Consider the following 26,491-nt stretch of genomic DNA (forward strand, 5'->3'; position numbering starts at 1 on the left):
GAGTTGGGGTTTTTCCCTCTTTTGAAAGATTAGAAACATCTCAACAATAAGGTGGTTTTATTGTGGAAAAGCGGCTTTCTTTCTTTGTTCACCGTGTCTGAAAGGCACAGCCTTTGTATTTATGGCATTTAATACTCTAACACAAGCATCCTTGCCTGTACTACCTAGAACTGGTAAGAAAATACAATTAGTTTTGGCTATTAACTTCAGTTTTAGAAACTCTTACATGTATTTCTGTGCAACCTCATATAGGAGAATTCTAGAGCATCCATCCTACAAAAGTAGACTCTGTCCGAACACAATCCATCTCAGAGAAAAGTTGAAATGTAGCATTTAATATAAACTTTCAGTGATATTTGATATCTTCCTAACAATAGAAGAGTTTAGGAGAAAAGTTGACAGGAATAACCCTCCCTGCTTCAGAGGGTAGCCACTTTCTTTAAGACCTACTTGTAAAATTTTTACATAACAGGAGAATTTATTTTGTGGGTATGAATTTGGAAACTTGGAAAGCAAAACCAAGTGAGCTTCTTGAATAGAGGTGACCCCCCACTGTTTGATTCTTGTGCATCCTTTAATGTGCTTGTAGACAATGGATCTTTAGATTCTCTCTTTGCTCCCAGAGGAGATTAAAATAGTACTGGGAACTATTTATTGAATGTTATGAGGGAATGTCAGTATTGAGGCTTATTTTTTGGTGGGGGGATATTAGTAGGTTTTTGTCTAATTCTTCGGTGGACTGCATCTGTTGGGCTGTTCACACACTTGGAGTGTTCTAATAAATCTTCTAAATACATATTTTCTTTTATCATTCACTCTCACAAAATATACTGCAGAAAATTGTTAATCTGATTATTTTGTTTAGAGATTTAAATTGCAAATCCATCACAGATAAACCCCCTCATTTTTCTAAACTGAGTAAGCAAAGATAAAAGCACTATCAGAAAGGATGCCTTTCAGCAAATTTTTATCAAAATGACCCTAGAACTATTCAGTTAAAGTTCAGGGAAAAGAACTTGAATCATAGAAAGTGTTGTTTATTTTCAGAGAGGGTCTTAATCCTTCATGTACTTTGCTTAACCTTACAGGATCTTCTGTAAGAAGTTAGAACTTGCCTTTATTTGAAGTTACCAACTGAATTCTGAAGACTGCAAGAGAGAAGAGCACTTTGCTGGACTGACACAGCACAAAGGTGGTGAAATCGCATTGCTGTTAATGAATGTTTTTCAAAGAGTTTTGCGAAGGTGAGTTGGAAGTAAAAAGAAATGAAGGGATTGGTAACTGCATTTCACTGGTTGAATAACTTTTCAGATATCAGCATACTTTCTGCAGTTACAGACATCTGTTATCACAGAATAATTGAACAAAGCAGTTTCTAAGATGAGTTGCAATGCTATAGGCTTAGCTTAACTCTAATGATATATATACAGTGTGCATGAGATTGTAACCCTTAATCAAGAGGCATGCAAAGATTACAATGCCATGTTGTAAAAGACCATAAGGGGGCGTACTTAAATACATTGAATTGTTAGAGCTCCTGCATAGAGTCTGAAAGCAGTTTTCATGCAAGGCGGTTGCTGAATCTAGGTAATCAACTCTTGTTGACAATGAAAATCAATTTTGTAAAAGATGACTTTGTCAGATCTTTAGACTCAAAATAATCAAGTCACACCATGTGTATGTAAAATCAAATGCTTTACTGAACCAGAACCAGTATAATTATTTTTAAAAAATGGAGCGGTGTTTTTTGGTCACTTGGAAAGGAGTAGTTTCTTCATATATTTAATTGGATGGTCAATTTATTAAGTGTAAAATTTTGAATATTTACACATACAAAATTACCCTTTCATTTTCCCCCTATATTTATGCAGTAAACATAGGTTCTATTTGTAATTTTTCCATAGAGAGTTGGTGCACTTCTTGTATGTTGATGTTGTTTACTAAGAGACCTTTTATTGTTACAGAGATAGGAATCTAGCCCATAGTACACATTCATACAGGAGACACTTGCAGCTGTCAGATAGTTGGCAGCTCATTGGTTTGTTTTGAGATCTGAGGATAAAAACCGGTGCAGATTAATGTCAAGATATAGGATTGTATTGTTTTTGCTAACTGACACTTAGCATCAAGGGGGCTTAACTTGATAGCTGACTGTTAGTTTATCCTAGCAAATTCTATGTGGAATACAACAGTAGAATAATGCCACACTTTCGAAGGAAAATATCATAGAATCATAATGTGGAATGGTTTGGGTTGGAAGAGACGTTAAAGAACATCCGGTTCCAAACTCTCAAACTCCCTGCCACAGGCAGAGTCACCTTCCACTAGACCAAGTTGCTCAAAGTGCCATCCAACCTGGCCTTGAACATTTCCAGGGATGAGGCATTCACAACTTCTCTGGGAAACCTGTTCCAATTTGCCTTTTATTTGGGAATTTTTGTATTCTTCTCAAGTGCTATTCATATAATTTAAGCAAGTCATAATTACCAAAGTTAGGCAGAATTTGTAAGTTTCCCCTATTTGTCAGCAGTGGAAATATAACAAATACAATGCCAGAACTTTGCTCTGTACAGGTGTGCAACAGACTCTCACTGTACCTGCATAAATGAAATATTGTGGCAACTCTAGAAGATATTTTCAAAATCTGATCTTTATTGCAACAAGCATATGAAAAGAAGTATTAAAGTGCTCAATTTCACCTTCTCATTTGTCTGCCAAGGTGAATATTCCCAATGTATATACATCATCTTGTAAATAGAAAATGTATTGGGTTATGACAAATTCTGGCTTTGATACACTTCTGGTGAATAGATATTTGCTGATTATATCATTTTAGGACTTAATGTTTGTTCAGTTTGAAATGAGGTCTTAAATGAAGGCTTTATTTGAAGATGATATACAGCCATTGATTGTAAGCCTAATGGATTTTCTCTCTGCTTTGGATTGATTAAACAGTGATTTCTGAGTTAGAGAATTGGGAATAAGTGATATTGAACACTGACATTCCATGTACATTTTCATGCTTCAGTAAGTCAAGTTCAAAGAAATGTGTCAACAGTATATTGGAAAAGATACCTTAATCTCAATTGAACTGTCTCTGAAAATGGCCAAAGTCTGGAAAGAAATTTCTGTCTTAACAATGAGTGAAAGAGAGTTGTTGCATTTTTTGAAAGTATTATTGTTTCTTGCTGGTGAGTTTGTGTTTAGGGGAAACGAAGTGTGTTCTCAGTCAGGGGCAGTAGGTCACGTTCCTTTCTCAGGTGAACTGTTTGAGCATTTGACATTTCTTCCCTTTCCCACCAAACCTAGTGATCATGAAAATGTTGGAATTTAGCTGAGCTGTTCTTAGCACAGAGTTGTTCTTATGTAAAATCATCATCCCTTTGCACCGAAATAGTTAATCTGAATAATGCATTGAGCAATTCTTTCTCCATTTTAGTTCACTGTTCATACATTTGCTGGACAAAATATTGCTAGATCTAATGCTGGAATCTGGCTTAAAAAAAAAAAGTCTTTTGCTTGATTTATTTCCACTTCATGGGCAGCATGACTTGGCTTACAAGCTTAAATTAAAAACTATGAGATTAGTTCCAGAAGAATGTACAGCTAGAACAAATCTCATGAAGGAAGAAATTAAACATATATGGATATTACTGTCACGAAAATAAGGGTCAAACAAGTAATCAGACTAGAATTTAATTAAGTGTCAAAAAAACATGGACTATGTTCAGGTATTATGCAAAATATTATGGTATAATATTCTTGCCTGGATAGTATAGTAAGAAATAGATGGAAAGAAAATGTGCCCCAGATTAAACATACCCCTTCAATCCCTGAATCCCTCAGGAAAAAACTGCTCTCTGGAATCTTTGGTGATATAGAATGGCTGTATCCAATAAAGTAGCACCGACTGAATCATAAGTTGTTTTCAACTTCAAGCGTTTGGCCTACTCAATACAGACAAAATGTTTTTCACATTCATAGAAGTGAAATGTGCATACATGTATGTACACACCAGTACACAGGCACAAAATACATTTTTCTGCACCACTTGCAGAGTAAAGAGCACAGCTCTTCCCTAGCTCTTACTGAACTCTTGTTTACCTACTTAGAGTTTTGAAAATCTTAAATGAATCCCTTATTTAAACACAAGATTTTGCCATCTATTTGATTTAGTTATACTAGCTGAAGCAGAAATAATCCAGAAGATGGCCTTAAACCAGGAATGAAAATGGAAACTACTCGGTGTAGAAGTGACAGTACGCATCTTAGTCTTCTTTTTCACAAGGGCTTCAAATAGAGATTCATAAATTCATAGGCATTAAGGTTGCAAGTGACTAACAATCATCATAGTGTGACCTTTTGCATTACAGAAATTATGTAAACAAATTCTTGCTTTATGTCCTATGGCTGTGATTGAACTAAAATATATAGTTCATAAAAAGTTTCCAGTTTTTGAAAATTTGCCACAGTCTGGCTGCACGGAAATTGACAAAGGTGACGGATCACTTCTGCCATGTATTACTGGTGAGAGCTTGAATTTATCAAGATAGCTGCATATAATTCGATATTGGTCTAAATATATCTGAGTCTAAGGATATCCCATTATGGCTTGTCTTGATGCACCAAAATATGACTATTAAAAATCAAGATCATAGTTAAAGGAATGGTTGCAACAATAGCATATGTTTTAAAAATAAACAAACCAAAACCACACCCTACCACAAACATTTTTCAGTGCTGTTATGAAATTTAACAAAAGCCAGAGATCCAAGATATGGAACCAGTTATTCCAAGTTTCCTGTTGCTTTTGTCCATTTAAGATTTGATGTTTATGAAACTTAAGATAAGCCAATTGATGTTAGAAGCAGAGTGAGGCGCCTTCTTTTTCTTCTCATTTAAAAATGGTATTTTAAACTAAAAATGGCCCTAAGATTGAAAAATATAATACGGAATTAGGAAAACAAGTGTTCTGAAATTGCTTTATGTTGACCAGCTTCATATCAAATGAAGAACATTGTTCGACCTAAACTGAATGTGGATATTTTTGGATAACTAATAGAAGGAGTTTCATTTTCGGTTGAAAGAGCAATTTCAATCACAGAGAAACATTTTAATTTCATTTCATGGAAAATGTTATGCCTTTTCTAGTGAAAGAAATGTTTCTTTCAACAATTGTCCAGCAAATGAACTGAAAAAGCTTTCTTTACCTGCTTGCATTCCTACACCACGTGTGTTCTGTGTTTATTAGAAGAGGCTTGCTAACTTGCCATATTAAGACAGGCTGAGAAAGTTGGGGCTGTTTAGCCTGGAGAAGGGAAAGCTGTGTGGAGACCTCATAGCAGCCTTCCAGTATCTGAAGGGGGCCTGCAGGGGTTCTGGGGAGGGATTCTTCATTAGCGGCTGTAGCAATAGGACAAGGGGTAGTTTAGGTTAGATACAAGCAAGAAGTTCTTTACTGTGAGGGTGGTCAGGCACTGAATGCTCCATCCCTGGCAGTGTTCAAGGCCAGGTTGGATGGAGTCTTGGGTGACGTGGTTTAGTGTGAGGTGTCCCTGCCCATGACAGGGGCATTGGAACTAGATGATCTTAAGGTCCTTTCCAACCCTGGAAATACTCCATGATTCTATGAACCTGTTAATTCTATGTTAATGTTAATGTTAATTCTATGATTCTATGAACCTGAATGTACTAATTTGGCCTAGAATTTTATTTAAATTGGGGCCTAATAGGGTCACTTTACAGGATGAAAAAAGGGTTAGAGTCAGATTAAACAGAGAAGAGGTGCAAAAGCTCAGCCAAGAGCTCTGCAGAGGGAAATTATTTCCTGTATGACCACAAAACCAAGCCAGGTGGCTTCTTTTAAGTCAGGTCTGACTCCAGTCTGTCAAATGCTGTTAGCCCAAACACAGCTGTTACCTCCCCACATATAACACACTTAAACAAACAGGAAATCTTCATAATTTGCATAGGAATTAATTAGCCATAAACCCTTTTGGCAGTGTGGATAAATAATCCCAGTAATCCTGACCCCTGCTACCCTAATACTGTACACATGCCCAGAATTGCTAGCCCATCAGTCCATTTAGATATAGGCCCTGGGATCCTATTGAATTAAACTCTTAACTCTACTGCACTCTGAACTCTAAAGATTTAACCTGTTCATTAATGTTGGAAAATTATTCCTTTCAGACAAATGCCAAGCACAGGTTTCAGACCCTTGCTCTCATCTGTGCTCAAATCAATAGTCTAATTTCTAGACAGTCTAAAACATAGGCAAATGTGCTCTGTTTCCCAAAACTTAATAATTATCCTAACCTGATTGTTGATATGGATACATTGCATCACTCATAAGGAATTAAGGCTGCTGACCCTGCACTAGACTAAATCCTTTGATACTTATATCTATGTATACATTATCTGAACTTGTTGAGATCTGGACTCTAGCCCTTATACTAAGTTTAGGCATTCTTACCTCAGCTGCCCTAAATCCAAGATTATCCTTGCTGCCATCGATTGTAGCCAAATTGAACACCTCTGGCTAAGTACAAACTCAAACCCTAATATGTATTTCTGAACCTACCAAAACCCTTTATTATTCCCTTTTGTCTCTTTCAGCTTTAGACATAACCTTTATCCAAAACATTGGTCAATTCTGTTCAGCCTGGAGAAGAGAAGGCTGCATGGAGACCTCATAGCAGCCTTCCAGTATCTGAAGGGGGCCTATAGGGATGCTGGGGAGGGACTCTTCATTAGGGACTGTAGTGATAGGACAAGGGGTAACAGCTTAAAACTTAAACAGGGGAAGTTTAGATTGGATATAAGGAGGAAATTCTTTCCTGTTAGGGTGATGATGCACTGGAATGGGTTGCCCAGGGAAGTTGTGAATGCTCCATCCCTGGGGGTGTTCAAGGCCAGGTTGGACAGAGCCTTGGGTGGCATGGTTTAGTGCGAGGTGTCCTTGCCATAGCAAAGGGGTTGGAACTAGATGATCTTAAGGTCCTTTCCAACCCTAACTATTCTATGATTCTATGAATACACAGAAGCAATATTTATTATACAAAATATCATGGCCCATGAGGTAAAATCATGTAAGAGTACGCACTAAATTTGGTCTCAGTACAGTCCTAACTAGCTTATCAGATCCTGCAGAAGCCATTGCCATTAATTTTGGGTTGACACTACTTTGGTCATGCCCCTACATTTACAAGTGGGAACAAAAGCAGTTCCTCAGTTCAAGGTCTGCATACAGGTGGGCTGAAATTTATGTTTCAGGCACAGAGTTAAGACAGTATCTCAAAAGATTATGGGGCCAGGTACTTATATCTGGGGAAAACAGGATTGCTTCCTAATAATTTGCAACATAGGCTTTCTTAAACATGTAGGGCTTAAGCTAGTGGTATTTGAGTCCTAGGACTAACCTGGAAAAATGTTATGTGAAAGCTGAAAGCTGAAAAAGTTTGAAAAGCAGTGATCTAAGTGGAAGGTGAATGAGTTTGGTGCTTCTAGTCACCTGTGAAAATAAAAAACCTCAAGAGTGCCGAGTATGCCACTTAAATATACATATGTGCCTATTTTGAAATGTGAGGAATAGGGAGAGTATCAATTACTTTTCAGGCATATTCAGCATGAATTAGTGTGAAAAGTGATATATAACCGCTCAGGTGTATACAGTTTATAATAATTCTGAAGCAATCTGAAAGCTGAGGATTTTTAATGTATCCATTTAAAAGGATGCCTGTAAAATGTGCCTTCTTGGGAAAGAAAGCAACAGGACAGACCTTCAGTCATTGCTGCAATGAGAGAATATTCCCAAATTTAACAAGAAAAGAAAACCTGAGCAACCACTGTATTGCTATATTTTTTTTTTCTTTTTTTTTTGCTCTGGAGATAACTAAGGAGGCTGTATATCCTTTTCTGAAAGGTAAGTCATAAAGCAACTGTCTCTATCATATTAATTATGCATCTTCTCAGCTGGTTCTTCTAACCTCAGATGGATCAGGCTTTGCAAGAACAAGGTTTTTTAAGTTTTCATTCATGGTTTACAGAGTCAGGTGCAGCAATTGACTTCTTTTGGCTCAGACATGTTGCAGAGAGGCTGAACTGTAAGTTTTCATGTCAAATGCCCAGTATTGGGTTGTGAGGGACAAGGTGGTAACAAATAGTAACTCTATCTCTTATATGTACTACAAATTTGAAGTCGTTTATTTCTAGAAATTTAATGTCTTGTTATTTTCCTAATAATATTTACTCAATGAATTTGCCAAATTGCCATGCTAATTAATGTAAAATAGCCTTGAGAACATCTTATGAAAACAAATACATATGGTAGGACTGAATGTGACTGAAGAGATACTGCCAGTACTCTTTTTTCCTTAATAGTCCTTTAAACCAGTTGTCTTCGGTTTCTGGCCCTCATCTTCACCCTTCTGCGTTATACTGCTATTTGTTTACACTGGTATTTGTGCTGTATATTGCTTGTGGTATCGCACCTGTGGAAGTAGCACGAGGTGATCTTGTGTGGTGGTTTGCTATGGAGCAGTAGGGAGTGCGTGCTATGGCTTTGTACCTCACCACAATGACTGGTGGGGTTTGTGTTTTGTTGTCTGTTGGTTTTGACTAGTAGGTAGTGAAGAGAATATGTATAAATGGTTGCTAAAGTTAGAGTGTTTGCCCGAACAATTACTACATCTAACTGTTTAGAACTGTAACTTTAATACTTTGGCAAAATGATTTTCTATGCATACATACATAATTTGCAGTTAAATGCGAATGCTCTAAAGATATTTTGGATACCTTTCAACTTTTATTTGACAATGTCTACCAGAGAATAGCTATTTAGGGTATTTGTTAATGTCCTGTATCATATACCCTCTATATATATGCCTACTTCCTTGCCATCACCAAATCTTTTCTACTCAGATACCGGTCTCCTGGACAGAGCCATCTTTTTCCACTCACTGCAATGAAGTAAAGAATATAATTATCTAATATTCTCTCCAAATATAATTTTTTTTTACTCGCTCATGGAAACATCCATTCTTACAGTCTGATTTAGGTAGCTCTTTTAACCTTCCCCTATCAGTTTTCATCAAGAAATATTTATGTATTCATGTAAGCTATATACCAGTGAAATAAGTAACCAGGAAGCCATTGAGTCTGCATAAAGGGAAAGACATGCACTATGTATAATTAATTGTAACAGAGAATTTTCTGGATTTATCAATGTACAAAAATATACATGGATTTTCACTCTGCAGGTTGTGCAATATGACACATTTTGCACTTGATTAGATGCCTACAGAAGCTAATGGGCTAACTGACCAATCTTCTGTAGATTCTAACCCATACTATTAGCAAAATGTATTTTTATCAATGTTGACTGCATGGTTCAGTGATTATGACACTTATATATGCAACTTATAATTCTTTAGTAAATTCAGTGTATATGGTTTCTATATTGTGTCCCATTTTTCTTACATAAGCTTTTTCTTCTATAAAACATGAGACATCTTGTAATACTTTCGCATACATTTGAAAACATGACTACATCTTACACGATTATTTTAATCTTAGTACTTCACTACTACAGAAGTCTACTATATTCACTATTATAAGTCTGCTCCTCTGCAGACCTTTTCTTCTCAATACAATTTTGATATGCATTCCGTGTATGACTGTGTTGTTATACCCATGGCTTCTTCATTCTTTGGAGTTTATTGTGCTGGGCATGTTTTGTTGAGGTGTTCAACACCTCACATTATCTTCAGGTGTTCTATCTGATGAGTCTGCACAGCACAGACTGGTGGGTAAGATTTTTTCCTTAGTGCTTCATGTAAGTAAATCAGTCATCTGGCCTAAGTACCAAAAATCTACAGGAGATTTTCTCCAGCTCCTCCTACCTGACTTACTTGCTTTGGACAGTGAAAGCTGGGTGAGAGATTGGTATCACTTCCATAGTGCTTGAATCAAGCTTGTATATGAGCAGCCTACAATAGCTGGAAATGAGCTGGTTGGGTTTTGAAAACACGTATGTAGTAATTTTGTCAAAATAATTATTTTTGGCTATATGATAACTTTGGCATCTACTGGTACCTGCTCTCCATAACCATTAGCACAGCCCCAGGATTTAGGCCTTTCTTTCCTCTAACTTGTCATGATTCTACATTTTTGTAATTCCACATATTTCAATAGAGATAAACAAAATAGAGGCTAAATTTGTCTATGTATCATGCTTGTATTCATGATATTTTGAATTCTAGTGCATTGTAAACATTGAAATGATATGCCAACAACAAAAGAAAACTATGATATTGAATTGTCTCCTTAGTAACATCACGTAGTGCAAAGTGACTTAACTATTATAAACAGTGTGCATTTTTAGTAAAATTTTGAGTATTGTTTAACAAAACAGCATTCAAAATATATTCACCTGCTTTATAACCTTCCTGCAGTCATGCTTCATAATATATGATAATAATTAGGCTGGCATAGGAATAGAAAATCAGAAAGATAGAAGATCCCTTAGTGGAAGAAAGACATTGAAGCTTTCTGAAAGAAAGTTGTCCAGGACCATGTAATCTTCTGACTCATTTAACTATTGAATTATCAGCTCAATCCATAGTTATGTGATAGTACATTGAGTCTGACTATTCATGTAGCATAAAATTAGCTTTAATTTCTTAAAACTTAATCTTCTCTGCAGCAATAAACATGGGAAAGAGGAGTAAAGCTCATAATACAAGTATTTCAACTAGGTGGGATTATATTGTCTCTTTAAATAGTATAAAAGTGTGTCAAAGCTTGTGATTGAATTTCCTAATAAGCAGGAGTGCATCATAAAATAATGGCATGAGATTTACATATGTGATTTAAGGAGACAGAGAGGTGTCTCTGAGAGCTGTCTTCTCAAAAGTATCTAGGGACAGTGTGATTTTCTTATAAACAATGATCAACATACATTCACAAGTAAGTAAGTATGGAATGCTACGCTGGGACAGGGCTTGTGGGGGCTATTGCACTTTGAATTGACTTAGTAATGTTGAGCTTTCTGCAAGATAAAACAGATGAAGCAAACTTTGAGAAAGCCTTAAAAAGCAATTGCCAATGGCTTTGAGAAGTAAATTTTCATGCAGTTGAAAAAAATTAGCTTTCATTATAGTGAAGGTTAGAGTCATCAAATCCACACTTCAAAATAAAAAATGTTTAAGTATTTTGTGATATTCTAGGCAGCTGCCAAATCATAGGTGAAGTTAGTAAGACACACAAAGAATGCTTTTGTGGAAACTGTGTCAAGAGTGGCTTTGGATTAAAAAAATCCATCTGGATAAAGCAAACTCTTTCCTGTTATGAATTAATTGCCCGGCTAGGCTACTTCTGCTGTAATTAGTTCTGCATTAGTGGAACTCAGAACCTCAATAAATCAAAAAGGTGATAATTCTACTCCATCCCACTCTGTTTTTTAGCTTTCTTCAGCTAAGATTTCTAGAATAAAAAAGGCTTCTAATTGATTTTTCCTTCGCCTGCAAAATTCACAACATGTCACTCATATGAACATCTGTTTTATTTTCGCTCTTGAGACAGCACGAAGATATGTGCAATCCTCATCAGCAATTCTTTCAGCTTCTCTGAGGCTGGCTCTGACTTTTTTATACAGCTTATTTCGGTGAAGTTTGCAGAAAAAGCTCTGTCAGGACTCACCATACTGTTAGCCATTACCTGTTGCTTTTGCTCAGTAGTCAGAAAGTGAAATAAACTTTCTTATCTTGGTGTGATTTGCTTAAACTTTTGAGAGGACAAGGGAACATACTGCTTAATATTATTCATAAGTTTTTCTTCCCTCTGCAGCAACATTATCTATGGTACTTTTATTTACTTCTCTCCTATATTATCTGGTATGATTCTCTCCTGACCTTGATAATGTGGGAACTGCAAGCCAAAGAAACTTTCCTGTACTGCTGAAAATTGAGTATATAATTGAAAGCTTTATGTGAAACATGGCAGTAGTCTCTTCCCATTTTTCATTATTTCAGCTTATGTACATCTGTCTTCATTAAATGCATCATGCTTTACCCTCTGTGTGGAAGTGTAGAGGGCATAAATCTTACAGATACTGCTGTTTGCATATTCTGTAATCTAAATAGGTCTAGAACTGCATTTGCAGTGTTACTGCAAGAGGCATCAATTCTACCATTAATAACTCATGTAACAACTAATTAAAAGAACATACATGAACAACTTAGTTGTTATATTGGTGATATAAAGGGTTTTTCATGAGAGAATGAAAGTGGCAGGACAAAAATTTTTATATAATAGTGTATTCATTTCTACTATTACCTTTTTATGTAAGAAGTTTCTGAAATGTCCATGGAAACATTATTTAGTCATCACTGAGAGAAAGAATCTTTTCTGCTGCCTAAATATAGGCTATGAAACACAATTTGTGTAGTACGTCATCTCTGAAGGGTTATTTGGTATTTGTTAATTGAAAGGTCCTTAATACTGGCAATGAGATGAACGTGAGTCTAAATAAATGGTACTCAATATCCAGAGACTTTTACCTTTGTAAACTGTGTTGGAAAGAGATGCATAACTGTCAAAGAGCCTGCCTGACAATGTATATTGAAGATATTATGCAGATATGTCTCCACTTGTTGCTTTTGAGGTTCATGAGGCTCTCATGAGACTACAGCATAAAGAAAACCATTGATGCACCAGCACAAAAAAAAAATCAAAGAATACTCCTGTAACAATCACAAGGAGCAGCAGCTACCATTAATAGAGTAAACAAAGAGAGAAATTGTAAGCTTTGTTACTGAACAGAGAGACTGAAGAAAAAGTAAAAATAATAGTTTCCAGGGAATATAGGCCCACTGGTGTGGGTAGGAGGTAGCTCCTGCCAGCATTTGTCACATTTACTTTTCCCCATGCTGTAAAAGGAAACTTGATTGCTCTATTTAATTATTCAGCACTGTGATATCTCTTTTCCCTAGTTTACTCAGAGGGGGCTTAGAAGAACAAACCCTTTCTGTAATAGCTGTGTATGCAGTCAATTAAAGAAGCTGTCAGCTCTTGGTATGATTTCTACATGGGCAGTGTTTGAGATATGTTGCTAAATACATTCTTCTTTTTCAACTTTGCATCTTCAATTTGGGGGGAAAAAGAAGAAAAAGTAAGCCATTATTCTGACCACGTACCTCAGAAAGATTGTACATTTGATGACTGCAGCTACAATATTTCATGTCTTCTCTAAGCCTGCTTTATCTTATGTGCCAAGCACCAGGATACAACCAAGCAAGGATGTTGAAAGCATACTGTCAATTCATCAGTTTTTCAGAATTCTTGGTCATCTGGGTATTTTATAGAGTTTATCATCTTTGATGTGAATAACTCAAGCATGTATACTTTGAAGATGCCCCCTGAAAATGTTCTTGTAGAATACAAACACCAAAGAAGACGAGGGAGGATGGATTTTTAAAAGTATAAATACTTACAGAATGTACTTTTCACCATTTCCTTGTCTTTAATAATAGTACATTTATCCAAAACACTCAAATAAAGTGTAACAGCATAATGTTGTTTCTTTATTTTGTAGGCTAGCCAGATTTTTTACCATGCTCATTTTGTGAGAATTTGTATGTTAGTATATATAATAAATATATCTAATATACAGAGACTAAAGAAACAGATTCATGCAACATATGTTCAAACAAGGTTTGCTGGTGCAGGTAGCAGTGTCCAGAAATTCTAGGTACTGATCCATTTTGTTCAACAGGATTGTAACATATTAAGCTTGTTGATTACTTACCAAACAATAATGAAAACATCCTACATAATGTGGAATTAAGGACAGAAACTTGAGGCCTTCATGAGTCCATATGTCACAGTTTCCTGTGACAAGTGAAGCAGAAGGTTGAAGTAAAACAAGTAAATAAATAGATGAAAACAAAGCCTGTATTTGTTTGTAAGAGATTAAACCTCACAAAAAAAAAATCTTAAATATTTTATATTTTGGTATATGTACGTCCTTCAAGTTTGTAAATGGTACAAATACAGAAAAGTTCTATGTAATAACTTCATTTAAAAATATAATTGGATTCCACAAAACTTTTACTAAAACCAGGAAAAACACCTGTCATTATTTGACAGATTAGTAGAACAAGTATCAATAGCAAAGGGAATGCATAGCAACCAAGAAGGCTGGAATTTAAACAAAAGCCGAGTTATGGTAATAGCTGGACAAAAACAACTATCCAAATGATTTTAAAATTTCCATGAAATCATTCATTGGAAAAGGCTGAATTACCAAAGACTTTAAAATGAAAAACCTATGAAAAATTAGTCCTTTTGAAACATGCATGTAATGCTGTTATGCCTGTGTGAAATCAGAAAAGGTATCCGAACAATAATTCCTCTGTTTTTTACTGATGGTACTTAAGAGATGCTTTCTCTGAAGGTTAGCATATTGAGCTGTGTATTAAAAGCACCTTGCACCGCTCTTGACAGGGAAACTATATAAAATGGCAAGTAACATTTTATAAAATATTTACAATGCAGTTCAGATGAGAGCAGGCCACTAAAATACTGTCTAACAATAATCAAGAAGGTGCAGTGAAAGTATGTGTGAATACTGAAATTCAGAGGTGCTGAATTGGGCTTTCCAGAACTTGTGTGTTCCTGCACTTTTCCTCCCAGCCAAACCCCCTTTGAAGCCAGATCAGTACTCTGGGCTTCAGCCTGAGGTCTGTATTAGACACTGCTTGAGAACTGCTTGGGATGCTGTTGTTGGCACCAACAGCACAGGTGATGAAAGTTTACTGCAATGCCCATCAACATTTGTGCACATGTTGTTTTTAATCCATGTCCTTGAAAGTGCACAAAACTGATCTACAGCAGAAACATCAGTACCTGGAAATTTGTTCTAGATTTCCCCCAGGGATGTGAACTACTCTGAACTCTGGGAGATGGAAAAAACTTCTACAAGTTTCTATGGTTTTAGGGCACTAATCGTAGCTGATGTCATGACACAGATAACAAGGTACTTTTCTTTTGTCATAAATAAGAGATGTTCACTGTATGTGCTCTCTCCCTGATGCATATTCTAGTCTTTATGTTACTATCAAATATTATAAAGCAATGTTGGAGTGTAGGTTATTCACTCATCAGGGATATGTAAATCCTGTTAATTCTAGAAAGTATGTTTAATAAAATTGCATCATTGGCAGAGACCTTTATATGGCTCTGTACTGTGTTTCTTAGAGAAAATCCTTTGCATAAGGTTCAAAGACAAAAACTGTTTTCCAGAGGAGCTGGGTGCCTAGGCTGCTTAGGCATTTTGAAAATCCCACTAGGCCTCTATTTACAGCTTTTTGGCACCTAAAACCCCTCAAAAATCTGGCTCGGGAGTTATTACAGTAACACAAAGGAATAATAACTTATGTTTTTCATGCCAGAAGGATTTTACTGACACTGAGCATCTTGATGTTACACTGGGGGAAATTATATTTACATATTTGAGAGCACTGAATTAATTATAACATAAAATAAGACTTTGTTTAACATATGTAAAGAATCTGTTCTCAAATACACTATTTCTTGTAAGGCTTGAGATTAAGTGTTTTACCAAGCCTAGGAAAGCTGTAAAGAGGGAGATGGCCAGTGTTCAATTAGTTGTGGTTGATTAGTAGTATGAAAACCAGACATGGAGCAATCAAAATAGGTTGCTCAGCCTTAATGCCAGATCCATCACTATTATTTTTATTTTTTCTTCCTTGCTATTCTTTTCCTTCAGCCTCTTAAAGTCTGCTTGTCCAATTTCCTGTTCCTACGAAAATATCTCATATAATTTTAAAATATCCTTGAAATGATACATTTTGACAATTTAATGTTATGAATCAGAAAGAAGAGCAGATATTTTGGCTTCTGGGTTATCCTTAAGCAAGGGAGGAAATGAATGTAGTCTAGTATATGTACTGAACTATGTATATATTTTCTTCATGGCCTCAGGAAGACCTCAGAGCTGAAAGCTCTATATTAATTTTTGATGGCTAGTTTCTATTCTCATAAAACTGTTTCTTTATATCTGTGTAGTACAGTTGAAGCAGCAAGAGTTATAGGGCTGGGAAAATGTCAGTAATACTTTTATAATCTAATTTTATACTCACGACCATAATTGCAGAACCCAGGTTTTGACTCGTTTTTCTGTAACTCAGGTTGTATATCCATCTGTGATAAAATGGCTGAAAATAAAGTTGATAGTTGATCTATCTTAGGCAGGATTTTTCCACCTTGCTTCCTCTCTTGAACATGAGCAATGAGAATTGCAAGATACAACATTTCTGACGCATTCTGAAGAACCGGTAAAATCCAAATTCTTTGCTATGCTAAAAATAAAAATCCAACTTGACATAGAAATGGGGATATTTACCACTGAAGTAGATTTGTGATGAAATAGATGCTTGTGCTGTACACCTGTTTGTTTGCACTCAGTTTGCGCTGATGGAAATAGAGAGTGACACCTCACTGGATCCAGCACAATGTCTGCAACAAACTTTAGCATAGTACTCTGATGACCAATACCCCATTCTCTAGGAAAGGAAAGTACACAGTTTGCATAATCTCTTCTGTAGCTGTTTGGAGATAACTGTGTGCTTAAAAGCAGGAGGGTAGTTACCTTTTCCCTACTGTACCTGCCACAGATACCAGTACATACCAGGGCAAATAGTAGAAAGCAGTGCTGGCAATGCACACCGAAGTTATATTTAAACACATCTCTAATGCTTTCTCTTCTTCTTTTGTTGCCTTACTATCAAAACAGCAAAGTGTTTCTTTTATTGTAAAGTCAATTTCAATAACTTATTTTTGTTTGCTCTCTTAAATCTGTTTTTTAATCAAATTAATTACATGGAAGTAGCTAGCGTACAGGTATATATACGAGTACAAATACAATGTATTTTTATACTGTTATTTAGTTGTATTCTAAGACATAGTTCTTAACTAACAATAAGAGGAATTAATTTTTTTTTTTAATAAACTGAAAATTATTGTGCCCTGCAATTTAGAAAAGTGAGATTTAGAAAAGATTTGAAAGCAGAAATTGATGGAACTGGGCCATTAAACCAGCTGAAGACCTGGATGATATTTTCAGATAAATTTGCCATGACCAATATTATTTGGATAAAGTCTTTACAGGTAATGGCTCTTTTGAAGAACAAATGCATATTTGCACCTGTCTGGAGTACTTCTGTACATGAATTCCCAGCTGGTAAAAAGCAAATGATGTTTCTGCTTGTGTAGCACCTGGTTTTGATTTCAGAGGGGAAACAGAAGAAAATTACTTCAATGGGTGGCGACATTAAATACAGCTGCTGTCTGCCAGAAAGCATGTTATCTCCCTCTTACCCAAGTGAAAACACTTCTACCTTGCATCATGGATAAGATCAGAGCTCCAGCTGTATTCTCCCAGAGGAAGAGACAGAAAGGGATACATACCCCAAATCTTACTTGCAGTTATGAAATAAAGTTCAGTGAGTTTGTCATTTTTATTATTCAGAGGAAGATGGGCAGGACCAGAAGGACATTTTTGATGGAGCTGGCAAGAAGAAAAGGCTTCAGAGTAGAAAGTGAACTAAGGTAGGAAAATATTTATATGTGTAAAAATAACATCTAGTAATGCTGCTTGAAACATTCTAATTTGATAAATGCAGTCATACAAGTGACTGTGGTTGAAGCTTTTGCCTGTGTATTGGTGGGTATATGTTACTCTTCTGACTATAAAGATGCTTCAGGATTTCAGTAGGTGCTCCTAAAGTATGTCTTCTGGGCAGAGTAGGTGGAATATAAACAGCAACATTTCTTATTTTTCATCTCTAAAATCTGTGGTTTTAATTTGTCTTAAGTCTGTCAATTTTAACGTGTCTGCCTTTTCAGTGTGCAGCTTCTCACATGGAAAATAAAAAATGCAAGGTGTGAACTTGCAAATATTTTTCATGGGATACGTTTCTGTGTATCTGTATAGTCTCAATGGAATCAATGAGTCATGTCTTCAGCTGATTTAAATAGGCTATTTTCCCCTTGAAGTCAGATGAAGATTAATCTGAATTTAAAGGCCAATTCCTGAAATGAAAAAGGTTAAACATATAGGAAGGGAAAATATGTGTGCGTGTGTCAGGGCATTTCTCTAGAACATCTCTGATATTCTAATATTTAATCTTCCTGTGAGTAATACTCTGATGTATCAAAGTTACTGGCTTGCATTTGGTACAATCTGGACAGAGCACTGGAGAAAAAAAAAAAGTAAGAATAAAATACCACAGATGTGGCATTTCAGGGTGAAATTATACTCCAGCTGTAGATTCATCCTGTGATGTTTCAATAACCCAACTCATTTTGAAGGAAGCCTTCTTCCAAATAGTGCTTGTCATGAGTGCTAGTTATATAGTTTTGCAGTTTTTGGAAAGATACATCATTAGGTATGTTGTCTGAAAAGCTGGAAGAAAACCTAGTATTGATCGTTTCTCTGTATCTGTATGCAGATAGTATACAACTGGGTCCTCCTTATAAAAGCTCATTTCCACAGATTTTTCAATCCCATCAACTTTGAAAGCCTGAGGAAGAAGGGAGGATGAAATAATTTGTAAAGCAAGATTCAAGCAGGTATTGAACAGAAGTAGGCAATTAGTGTCTGATACAAAACTAATTGAAGTCTCAGGGAAAAAAAATTAACTGGGCTGTTCTGAAACCTACATTAACAATCCGTTGAGGACTGAGTAGAGGCTTTATCTGAGCTGCTTTGACACGCAGGTTTTTACTGCCAGTATTTCAGACTTTTCTGTAAGTTGTATGCAAGGCAGGAGCTGTGTTTCATTTCAGCTTAGATGCTACTGGATAAAACTATTTAACTGTTGCTTTTTGGTTTGTTTGTTTTTTTTTAAATACTAGAGGAAATGCTAAATCTGTTATATTCTGTGCCAAGAAAAAAAGCACAGCTGTACAGGTAGCAGAGGAAACTGGTGCACAGCAGCAACAAAACTGCTGCTGTGAGCATAGCAATGGCAAAGTTCCCAGAGCTGCAGCTTGGTATAAATATATTACATATGAATATTTTATATAAAGTGAAATAAACCACAGGAAACAGAAGTTCTATGTCCCTAACTGATTTTTTTTTTTTTTTTTTTTACTCAACTAAAGATGTGATGGTTTAGTGACAGTAGAATCAAGCAGGGTTAAATAATAATATTAGTAGCACTTTTATTCTTGTTTCTTTTTTGGTCTTTTTTTTTTGTTTTTTTTTGTTGAATTTTGTGTGTGGTTTTTTTTTGCAATGGGTTGTCCTTTACAAGTTGTAGCCCACAGAGGAAAAAAATTGTGCTATAACATGATGTTTTTCATCTTTCTGAAATATAATATATTCAATACATTTCTTATGTTTCCAAAATATAGTAGATTTAATGCATTAGAAAATTATGTGATAACAGTTTCTTCTGTGATGACTCCAGTATTTGTCATTGCGATTTGGCAATTTAATGAAATCAGTGGTTATTGTTAGGAATCGGGGTCACAGGGTTTTGTTGGTCTCCTGGAATGCAGTTTGCTTTGAAAGGTTGTGTGGTCTGCCTTTAACAGCTACACAGCTGTCTCTACCAGTGCTGTTCTCTCTGCTTGGACAGGTTAGTGGCTTAGTATCTTCAGGTGTTACAGAAGGGCTGCAAAGCAATCTGTTGGGTCTGTTTACTGCATACACACAAGGCTGTCACCAGATGGGCTACCAGAAGGTTATGGAAGCTCACAAATGGAGGTGGCTGCCATCAGGATAACTTTTATTCCAGTTCTAGACTTATTTTTATAAAACCTAAATAAAATAATGACGCCGTCTGTCTGTGCCTTTACCCCAAGAAGTTTAGGAATCTATTTACTGATACCAGTTATTTTTGGCATATATTTTTGAGATACTGAGGTCCTAGAGGTTTCATAGAAATGAAGAATTTGCTCCTTTATTTATTATCTTTGTGGGTGACAGCACCTCCCTGGTGTGTTTGTGGAGGGGGAACCCTAGGAATCACTCCAAATTTCTATCAAGTTATTAGTTTTCTAAATTTGCTGAGAAGCACCATCAGGTCAGGTAGAAATTTACAGATCATCCTTAGTATGTGTGTAATTTTTTCTTGAAAAAAATTGTCCCTGTCTTTTACCTTCCTGTGAAAGGTGAAGACCTGTATCTTTTTAATCATGAAGTATCATGGGATTCTGTCTAATGTTATTCTAGGACACCAACACAAATTTAGTGTAATAACATTTGTGTTACTATATTTTAAGCAATGTACACCATATAATCTGATGCACAATAACTCGATCTGTAAATTTCACATTCACTAAACTAGGATAGTAGTTTTGTAAGAGGCTGGCCTCTTAGTAGCAAGGAAGTGGTCTTTAGATGGAGTGCATAATTCATAAGATTTAAGTCATGAATATTTGACAATGCCATATGTAAAGACTGTAATGTAAGTGCAGGAAAGTTAGGTTTACAGAAAGATATTACTAGCTGTAAAGCTTAAAGAATTATTGTTAGCAGACTTTTTAATGCTGTAAAGCTTTCATTCATTGATCAGAAATATTTGGAAGGGTCTCTTGGGTGTCATAAAGCAGCCTTTTCATTATGGTACTGCTCCTACAAGCCAAATATTTTCAGAGTTGCAAAAAAAAAGTGTGATAGTACCTTAGGGAAGGAAGATGATGCTGAAAAAAAAAAAAAGCTGCATTTACAGGAGCCGTCAGACTAAAGTCTTTCCTCAAACTAGATTCAGTGACTGTAATAGATATATTGTGATATGAAACAGAAACTGCTTCCCACATCCTAATGTAGAATATATACTACAGTTTTCAGGAAGTGCATGGTAAGTAAATAGGGAAATAGCAGCTCTGCACATGTGTTCAGGAAAAAAAAGAAAGTTTCTTTTTGTGTACTTTTTGACAGTGACTCTGTCACTCATATTGTGGCCGAGAACAACTCCTACCCAGAGGTGATGGACTGGCTGAGAGGACAGGGTGTGGACGATAGCTCCAGGTTTGAACTACTGGATATCTCCTGGTTTACAGCCTGCATGGAAGCGGGAAGACCAGTTGATTCAGAAGTGAAATATCGTCTCATGGTAAGAGAGGTCCTTCAGTGTGAATCATAGAATCATAGAATAGTTAGAGTTGGAAAGGACCTTAAGATCATCTAGTTCCAACCCCCTGCCATGGGCAGGGACACTTTGCAATAAAGCATCTCACTCAAAACTCAATCCAACCTGGTTTAAGCACTGCCCAGAGATGGAATATTTACCACTTCTTTGGGCAACCCATTCCAGTGCCTCACCACCCTCGCAGTAAAGAACTTCTTCCTTATATCTAACCTGAACTTCCCTTGTTTAAGTTTTAACCCGTTACCCCTTGTTCTATCACTACAGTCTCTAATGAAGAGTCCCTCCCCAGCATCCTTGTAGGCTCCCTTCAGATACTGGAAGGCTGCTATGAGGTCTCCATGCAGCCTTCTATTCTCCAGCCTGAACAGCCCCAACTTTTTCAGCCTTTCTTCATATGGGAGGTACTCCAGTCCCCTGATCATCCTCATGGCCCTTCTCTGGACTTTTTCCAACAGTTCCATGTCCTTTTTATGTTGAGGACACCAGAACTGCACACAATACTCCAGGTGAGGTATCACAAGAGCAGAATAGAGGGGCAGGATAACCTCCTTCGACCTCCTGGTCATGCTCCTTTTGATGCAGCCCATGATACGGTTGGCTTTCTGGGCTGCAAGTGCACACTGAAGCCGGCTCATGTTCATTTTCTCATCAACCGACACCCCCAAGTCCTTCTCCACAGGGCTGCTCTGAATCTCTTCTCTGCCCAACCTGTAGCTGTGCATGGGATTGCTCCGACCCAGGTGTAGGACCTTGCACTGGGCATGGTTAAACTTCATGAGGTTGGCATCAGCCCAACTTACAAGTGTGTCAAGGTCCCTCTGGATGCCATTCCTTCCCTCCAGGGTATCAACCAAACCACACAGCTTGGTGTCATCAGCAAACTTGCTGAGGGCGCACTCAATCCCACTGTCCATGTCAGCGACAAAGATGTTGAACAAGTCCGGTCCCAGCACTGATCCCTGAGGGACACCACTCGTTACTGGTCTCCAGCCAGACATTGAGCCATTGACCACAACTCTTTGTGTGCGGCCATCCAGCCAGTTCTTTATCCACCCAGTGGTCCATCCATCAAATTGATGTCGCTCCAATTCAGAGACAAGGATGTCGTGTGGGACAGTGTTGAACACTTTACACAAATCCAGGTAGATGACATCAACTGCTCTACCCCTGTCCATCAGTTCCACAGCCCCATCATAGAAGGCCACCAAATTGGTCAGGCAGGATTTCCCCTTAGTGAAGCCATGCTGGCTGTCACCAAGCACCTTGTTGATTTTCATGTGCCTTAGCATGCCTTCCAGGAGAATCTGCTCCAAGATTTTGCCAGGCACAGAGGTGAGACTGACTGGTCTGTAATTCCCTGGGTCATCCATTTTCCCCTTCCTGAAAATGGGGGTTATATTTCCTTTTTGTCCAGTCATCGGGAGCTTCACCTGAGTACCATGATTTTTCATATATGATGGACAGTGGCTTAGCAACTTCATTTGCCAGCTCCTTCAGTGACATTCAAAATACAGTGACAGTACCAAATTCAAAATAAAAATAAAAAATTCAAAATACAACTACAAAATTCAGAATACAGTGGCATTCAAAATAAATGACTGTGTGATTATTTATTTATTTATTAACCTAAAAACATATATACTTATGTTGTGACAGCATTCCTGACTTTAAAAACTTTTTTTTCCTGAAATTTATATGAGTAATTCACATGAGCTTAATAGATGAAAACGACTTTTCATACCTTCTATATCAGTGTTTGGTAATGCAAAGTTACTACACTGTCACCTTTTCTGAAAAAAAAAAACAAAAAACACCGTGGGTGCTATTAAAGGGGAAATATCCGTAATATCTATCAATGCAGCACTTGCTGTTGTTGTAGTACCTGTGGCGTTTCCACATATTTTTCAGCATCATGGTAAATGCTCCCCTGAGAGCAGTGTGTTTTAACAGGCTCTTGATGGAATGCTTTGCCTCTTCAAAACCATACAAAAATATTAAAACCTTTTTTTGTTTAGAAATGATCATCTACTGGGCTGTTGAAGGACCTGTGAAATGAAGGCTGCTACAGTCTGTGTATATGGATTTACAAACTTGGCACCATCAAGTAAAACTGTGCTAAGAAAAAGAGGTTTTATTATATTGTATTATCTCTCGATGGGAGCTGTAATTCAGATGATACTGTGAATGGCAGGCTATTTGGTAAATGGTGTTTGACCTTGAAACAATGGATGTTGACATGTTTTCCTCTGATCTATATCTGATAGAAGTATGTGCTAATTTTTCAAACTGGAAAGTGGTAGTGTGAAATGGTGGTATTCAGTACCCCCACTAGAGACTGTTAATGATGAGGGTGTGGTAGGGATGACTGGGTGTGTTGTGCACAGCTCAGTGATAGTATGTGTTGCTAGGCCATGAAATAATGCTGCAGTGCAGCAGGATGAACCTGTTCTCTTGTTCTGCACACTTGAGCCTCACAGTGATTGATTTAATGTGTGCTGGTGAGGAAATTAATTCATACATCAGGCGAATTAAAGGTCTAATCTAAAGCTTTGTGAAGTGAGGGATTCCTGCTAATTTCTGAAGGTTTCCATGTGAACCGTAACCCCACTGCAAACCAATAACTGTGAAACCCATAAACAGTGGGACCATGGCAGGATCTGCAGCATGTACTTTCCTGTGAGCCCTAGGATGCCTTAATATTTAACAGCAATATTGTGCTGTTTTCTGCTTCTTCATATTGGTGCTTAGATTACTAAGGATAATTCATAACCACTACCCTTCCCCAAGAAAAACTGTTGCTCCTGATTTATTTTTTTCAGTCAGCTTTCATTGCCAGAAATTATTTTTCAGGATTTTACATGTAAGAATTGCTGTTTAATGACACTTGGCGGGGGGGAAGTAGTGAATACACCAGATGGAGCTGTCGCTCTCAGACTTGACAGAATATGTGTTTATATTCGCAATCTTTCCAATGAAATATTTTTCTAGTATATTTATAATATTTTCAGCGAATCTGCTGGAGGGAGAATAGATCAAAGAAATCCATGCAAACCAAAAAACTAAAAATCTTGTAACTACTGCATTATGTAATCTCGCAGGCAAAAAGGTCATAAAAATATGGCTACTCAGAATGCAAAGAAGTTCTCTAAAAAAGAAATAAATCTAAAACGTGAGCAAAATCCTGTGACTTTTGTGAATTTTCACATCATGATTAAAAGTAAACCAAATTGCCCTTTATTTACATTATTTTCAGCAGTACGTGAAGATCTATAGGTTCAGATAGCTCAGAGAATATCTTTTAAGAGATTTACCTTTTTTTTCCCCAAAGCAAGAAATGCCTTTGTCTGTCTCCAAAATGTCTCCCAACAATGCTGAAACTTACTTTGAAGAAAAAAAGAAAAGAAAAGAAAAAATCAATGAGAAGGCCACTGCTTTAGTTTTCTTTTATATCTAAAAGTCCTTCTCGAATACTGCTGGAGCAGAAACTTCTGAAAAAGGTAACAGCACTGTCAGGAGATCATTATTATGCTTTGAGACTGGCTCTGCAAGTAAGAATTTCTGGTTTTATTGAAACATAAAGATTTCATGCTAATAAATGTAGAGTGCAATAAGCAAGCCAGTGACAGCTGTACAATTAACTTTAAAGCTTATAGTTAAAACCAGTCTTAATTATGTAGTGGCTCTAAAGTAATAAACATTTTTGTAAAGCAAACAAGGAAGAAAGAGAGAGGATTTTAGAAGCTGAGCCAATTTAAAAAGAATTTTATTGTTGCGATGTCACCATGATTTTTTTCTTTTTTTTATGCCTTGAGAGATGAGGAAGGATTGAATTAAAGGTTAATTTTCTTTTTAAGTACTAGACCGAACTCATACATAATGTAATTTAATTGGAGCTTCACTGAAGACAAATTTGGTCCATTATGTCAGACTTGTAAAATGTGAAATGAAAGTGAATTAGCAAACTTTGAACTGAGGCTACATTGTGAAGGTTTTGAGGTAAAGTTGGCTAATGTTTTGGGTGAAGTCTTGTCTACATTTCTGTTAGTGATACAATTCCTATTAATAGCAGTAAGATTTCATATTTCAGATCTTACAGTAGCCTGTTTGTAAGGTCATTCTTCATTCAGGACATTTGTACTAAAAAGAAATGTCCTTCTCCGTGCAAAACAAGGGGAATAAAGTCGGAGTCACAGACCATTAGCTAACATACTAATTGCAATTGTCACTAAAGTACATCTTTCTGCCATTGCTAGTGATCTGAGAGATGCTCTGATGGTAGTGATTTATAGAGTATAAAAGGTTGGGTGACCAGATCAAAGATGGTCTGAATTCTTATTGATTCATTCAGTAACAGTTGACTTTTACAGTTAATAGCTATCATTTAATTTAATAGGCTGTGAAAGTGTGGTAGCCAAACATCTGCTTTAAAGGGAAATTCAAACCTCTGTTAAAAGAATGCCTTTGTCCAGAGACACCTTTCCCACCACAAGCAGATGGGCATTTTGGACAATAGCAGGACATGGACATTAATATGTATGCAAAGTCATCTTCACATGCTAGAAAGTAGTGCTGTTACCTGGGTAATAAAAAGAAAGAGGCAGAGAGGAAGCTTTCAGTGGGATAAAAAGAAAGTGAGAGAACCACAAGTGGGTTGGCATGCACAGCAGCCTTATGAACTCTGTTATCACTGCTTATCTTCTGCCTTTTCCTTAGTCAGAACCCAGAAGTCCCTTTTTTAGAAAGGGAAGTATTTATTTCCTTGAACAAGGGATTTCCCTTCATATTAGGAAAAGGAAGTAGTGCATCTTTTGATCCTTTGTCATATCATGTGACAGGCAACTGATATGTAACATCTTCCAGAGTGTCTTGCTCTGTTTCCTTGTGAGAGAGGCTCTAACTGATGGTAGAAATTCTTCATACTAACAGTCATTTTCCCAGAAAATAAAATGCAACTTGTAAACTGGCTGCCTTGTCTTCATAAAATACTGGGTATCTGGAGACTTTGGTATTTGATCAGTGCTGCCTGGACTTCACAAAGCTGCTGGCTGTTGAATAATGTGGCCTGACACAGGCTCTAGTGTCTGCACTCTTTATTTACTGCTGCTCCATATTCTCTCTCTATTTCCCTATGTTATTATATTTCTTTGTATTAAAATAATAGATTGACAAAGAGTAAAGTAGTACCCTACAAGATCATAAAGGCAACTAAGCCTTTATGCTGTACAAGCTAACGCTAGTGGTACAGGCCGATTTTCCTGCTATGCCATGTCGAAAATGTCGCTGTGAAAGAGTGGCAGTGACATTCACTG

General features: G+C 36.7%; 1 protein-coding gene across 8 annotated transcripts in view; it reads left to right on the top strand.

Moving 5' to 3' along the window:
* The first annotated feature begins 999 nt into the window (after nt 1-999).
* DNTT (DNA nucleotidylexotransferase) overlaps nt 1,000-26,491 on the top strand; it is a 109,416-nt gene continuing 83,924 nt past the window's right edge. For 2 of the 8 annotated variants that reach the window (XM_062610360.1, XM_062610354.1), the window contains exons 1-2: nt 17,366-17,631; nt 20,972-21,146. In XM_062610360.1, coding sequence (XP_062466344.1) covers nt 17,429-17,631; nt 20,972-21,146 — 378 coding nt within the window. In that variant the 5' untranslated portion in view covers nt 17,366-17,428. Of the gene's footprint in view, nt 1,245-17,359; nt 17,632-20,971; nt 21,147-26,491 lie in introns of those variants that run through there. The other 6 variants (XM_062610358.1, XM_062610355.1, XM_062610362.1 and 3 more) reach the window with 6 other exon arrangements.

Source organism: Pezoporus occidentalis, unplaced genomic scaffold, assembly GCF_034315485.1.
Source record: "Pezoporus occidentalis ecotype Australia unplaced genomic scaffold, CSIRO_AGI_Poc_V1 ctg147, whole genome shotgun sequence".
In the NCBI taxonomy this organism is placed as follows: domain Eukaryota; kingdom Metazoa; phylum Chordata; class Aves; order Psittaciformes; family Psittacidae; genus Pezoporus; species Pezoporus occidentalis.